General features: G+C 47.9%; 2 protein-coding genes across 2 annotated transcripts; both read right to left on the reverse strand.

Annotated features, from left to right (window-relative positions):
- Positions 1–482: 482 nt before the first annotated feature.
- LOC135392487 (pleckstrin homology domain-containing family A member 8-like) lies at positions 483–1,199 on the reverse strand. Its single transcript, XM_064623195.1, has one exon. It carries the CDS (start codon positions 1,197–1,199, stop codon positions 483–485), a length of 717 nt encoding a protein of 238 aa, XP_064479265.1.
- Positions 1,200–2,546: 1,347 nt separating this feature from the next.
- Positions 2,547–4,221, reverse strand: LOC135391636 (pleckstrin homology domain-containing family A member 8-like). The gene has a single exon (XM_064621957.1). It carries the CDS (start codon positions 4,105–4,107, stop codon positions 2,728–2,730), a length of 1,380 nt encoding a protein of 459 aa, XP_064478027.1. The 5' UTR covers positions 4,108–4,221; the 3' UTR covers positions 2,547–2,727.
- Positions 4,222–4,572: the final 351 nt, after the last annotated feature.

Here is a 4,572-nt window from a genome sequence, read left to right on the forward strand (position 1 = left end):
TTGCATCAAAAGGCACTAGGTGCGACAAGCTCTAGATTCACGCGCTTACTGATTGGCGCTTTTTCGACGCGAATAATAAAATTTAGTATAATAAAAAATAATTTGTACCGAAAGAATGGATCCTTAAATGGTGGAAATTTTGAGCGGAAGCGTCTTCACTGTCACTTGCACATTTTTACCGAAATATGCCGGATTTTTAATCGATATTCCCCGTACTTTTCATTTCAAGCGTTTGGCAACATCGCGTCGCCTGCGCACTGCGCAGTCCTTCTGTGAGTGCGCAACAAATTTGAAGTTATCGCCCGCGAGTCGTCGAAAATATCTCAACATTCTCAGCTCACAATTTCTAACAAATTACTATGCGAGATTCAGCTGTTGACGTGTTTCCTCGCACTGCCAACGGCTGTACTGTGAAATGCGCACGTTAGTGAATTCAAGCTCCTCCCACAAACGCATCATTCCGACGGTTCGTCGGAGTGTCATCAAACATCAAGGGCCGAGCGCTTGTAGAACTCGCCAATCACACACAGTACATTGTTGAGGGCAGTAATGTAATGACCGCAGTCCGTAAAGAGCTGTTGGCGATAGTCTGGCTGTTTCCAATCTTCAGGCGTCGGAGCCAAGTCTTGCAGGAACTTTGAAAACCGTGGCATGGCTTTCAAAGCTACGGACGAGATTCCGCGGGCTACCCAGTTGTGATGTTTTTTCAACGTGTCAGCGTACGCGTTTTCGGCAGCGCGTACCAAATGTTCGTTCCCAGAGTGAATTTCTTTCAGGAATGCATGTATAAATTCCAGAGATCTCTTTAGCCACAGAAGTGCACATGTAGCAAACGCTCCACCGACGTTTTGCTCGCTTTCGATTATATCCAGCAGGTATTTCGAAGCAGACGGGTCAGAGTTGTGCGTCGTCTGCAACTTTTTGATGTTGCCTTCGATATCACTCTTTGCCGGAGCGAACACAGTCGGGCCAAGCACATCGAACACGGGAGTAATTGCGCGGCAACAATTTAAAAAGTCTCCAGTCGGGATGCCATCCTTTATCTCTAGAGTCACAAAGCTGTGCGGCATGACCGAGAAAAAAGTCTGCGCCCGTCGAGTATTGGTGTCGAGGAGAGTGCCATTCGTTGCAGCAGACGATTCGGCGGAGTCCTCGGGGTGCTGAATGTTGGATGTTGAAAGTATGCTGTCGTTGCTCATGCTGTCGGCAGAAATGTAGACGTTGCTCCAGACGTGACTACACTGCGCCTCTCACATTGATAACCTGACGGATGTTTGCGGGCGTGCGAACCTTCCGCCGCAAGTACTGATATCTGATATCTGCTTGCGATAAAAAGTTTCACAAAGCAAGCACGGACATCGGTGATTCGTGACAGACGCACACAGGAAAGCAACAACCTTTCTTGTTTGAAAGTTTCAAACGAAGCAAAGTTCGCGTTGCCTAGCTCTGCTACCTCTACACGGGATATGGAGACACGAGACCTTGGCGTACTTAGCGCAGGAAAGTGTGTCCTATTTCTGACTCGAGCAGACTCGAGCAAGGCTGAGGCCGCTGAGGCCATCTGGCGGTCGTGAAACCTGTCGTCTGCTACAACTGTCACTCCGGACAGCGCTGCTCTCGACAGTAATCGACAAAAACGAAAAGAAATAAGAAAGGATGTTGTGAATCATTTGTTCAGGTGTTTTGCTTTATTCGCAGAGTACTATTTTAACGCACCTAAACTGTCTGCTTTGCAGTCACTTAGCGCTGCCTACTCCATGGTGCCGTCTCATGTATAACAAAGTTTTTTTTATTTACTTCCGCGTTAGCGCCGCGAAGCAACTGTGGCTACGAGCGGCGTACAGATGTGGACAGATGAAGAGAGGACAGTTGGAAGGAGTGGGGGGCAGGGGGGTTAGTATGCGTCCTGGGCCGACTTCAGGGGGAACTGTGCCGACAGTGTAAGAATTGCATGCTGTGCATTGAAGACTCTAGTGAACAAAACAGAATGAATCAGTATACCGACATGGATTATGCAAAAATTTTGCTCACAAGCTTTGCCATTATTGAGAGCAGAACCGAGCTTGTTCATCTACAGAACTATTAGATGCCAAAAGGGAAGCTGTGTGTCCACAACAAGGTGTACTTCAGGGACACATAAGATAACAAAAAAAGACTACAATTGCTAAGCAAAAGACGATGACAACGTAAAAACCAAAAGCAAAACTCATTGTTTGCGTCTAAGTGTGGAAGTGCAACCCAGAGCTACAGTGTGGCTGGCAAATGCAAGCCTTATGCTGCACTATTCTCAAAAGTGCATGTGAAGGTGTGGGAGCTTTGTTTCCCAGCTTGGTTAGATGCTGACCAAACACGTAAGTGTCCCCGAAATTACAATTGTGAATAGACAGGATGCCCCAACAATATCCTGTGCTTGTTTTATTCCCCTTCTAAAAATTAGCCCCATGACAGTGATGGGAAGCATTACAATATGAAGTGTACAATCCCGACGACTATGACAGCTCTGGAGACGAACGCAAGCAGTAAATGAAGCGACAAAACAACAGGTATACTTTGGAATTTCTACAAAGTACACTTTACTCGTTCGTGACCAGATACAAAATAAAACTCTGAACTGCCTCTACCTCTGCATCTATGAAAAGTTTGTTCAGCGTGCTTTTCCAATGACTTTTTCACTTCTGTCCTGACAAGACTTGGCTCGAGTCGTTACTCTGAAAGAATATCTCTACTTCACGTTTTCGGTCCTGGTTCCAAGTCGTGGACGACGTAAAAGTTGTTGATGGAGTCCAAGACGGATTTCAGGGCGTCAATGTACTCCCCGCAGTCAACAAAGAGCTGGTGCTTGTAGTCCTGGTGCTGTGCGTCCTGCGGAGTTGGAGCCAGGCCCACAACAAACGTTTCAAAGTCAGGCAGTGCCCTGAGAGCGACTGAGAACACGCTTCTGACCACCCACCCGTGATGGCACTTGAGTGTCTTGCCATACGCCGTACTCGCACACTCCGCCAGCGCATGCTTCCCGGAATGAATCTCACAGAGAAACGCGTGTATAAACTCCAGGGCTCGCTTCAACCACAACAACGCGTCCGTTGCGGAGTTACGGGCAGTGGTCGTGTCCTGGTCTAGTTCTTGCTGTACCATGCCAAAAAGATTCGAGAACTGAGAGCGGTCAGTCTCATATTTGGCCCTTAGCTTGTTGATGTTGCCCTGGATGTCCATTTTCACCGGTGCAAACGCAGTCGCACTTAGCAGGTCAAAAACCGGCAGGACAGCCTGGCAACAGTCGAGGAACTGCTGGGTAGGAATGTCGTCTTTCAATTTTAAAGAGAGACTAACAAATGTTTGTTCCATAGTGGAGAAAAACGTGTTCACTCGGCGTCGGGTGCCGTTCGACGGCAGAGGAGGCTGATCGACGGGAGTGGCAACTTCGGGAAACGCGTCCGGTCCCGGGGCAGCCGACGACGAGGACTTCCGACGAGGACGCTCGACTGGACGTTTGTGAAGTGGCTTTGGTACGACGGGAGTGGCTCCGTGTGACACTTCTTCGTGAGGCAGTGCAGAATCTCTCACTTCTTGGTGGGGAAGCTCGTAGGTGAAGTTTGCGTCGGCGATTCGCATGCAATCTTCTAAGGTATTAATGAATGTGTCGCAGGTTGCTCGTAGCAGCTCTGCGGCTTCGTCCATTTTCGCGATATCACTGCCAGCTGAGGTTTTGATGGTGTGCACCTGCTGCATGAGCAGGTCGCAGTACAGTCGGAGTTCCGATTTTTTTAGCCGGACGTTGTATTGAACACCGCCGGCGAGTGCTTCGCTGCCGCTAGCTTTCTGCTGTGCCGCTTTAGAACTACCGAGAGCTACCAGCCATTGCTGTCTCTCCTGCGCCGTGGCTGCACGTAAGTAGAAGTGCTGTTCTGATGGAATCACCAGGTCCAGACGTTTTGGATCTGTCTGATGAACCACTATTTCGCACGCAGCGACTTTCACAGACCCCTTACATCCCTGATTCACCTCTTCTTGAGACTTGTAGTAAGTAAGTATGCCTTTATCTAGGACAAACCAACGTTGCTGCCAGCCGTTCCAGTAGTTGGTCCATTTCCAAAGTACGCCTTCCATGTCTGCTGAAATATTACTAGGATAAATTAATCGAAGTAGGTGGCCAAATCCGAAAGGACAACAAACCGGAGTACGGGCGGGCGGCCATTTTCTTCCAACGTTGTCGTCTGCTAGTTTCGTATTTGTCAACGTTAACGTGCTATTGTTTTTTATCAACGCAAGTTTAAAGCGACACCCAAGCGCTTCACCTTAATCTGTCCACACTTGAACATTCAGCATTTAATAGATGTAATAGTCATAGCAGTGATGTCCGTGACGTAAACTAGCATTCGAAATGTAATCGAAACCGAAAATCATTACGAAGAAGCGCAAGTACGAGCGCAATTTCCTGTTTTCTATCGCAGTACGCATTGCATGAACGCTTCACACTGCAACTCGATTAAATGTGTAATATAGGCTTGTTCTTACCGACAGAACAAAATAATGTGTGCAGAAAAAGTGCGCAAAACCGAAACATTCGAAAGA

Source organism: Ornithodoros turicata, chromosome 4 (genome assembly GCF_037126465.1).
Source record: "Ornithodoros turicata isolate Travis chromosome 4, ASM3712646v1, whole genome shotgun sequence".
NCBI lineage: Eukaryota > Metazoa > Arthropoda > Arachnida > Ixodida > Argasidae > Ornithodoros > Ornithodoros turicata.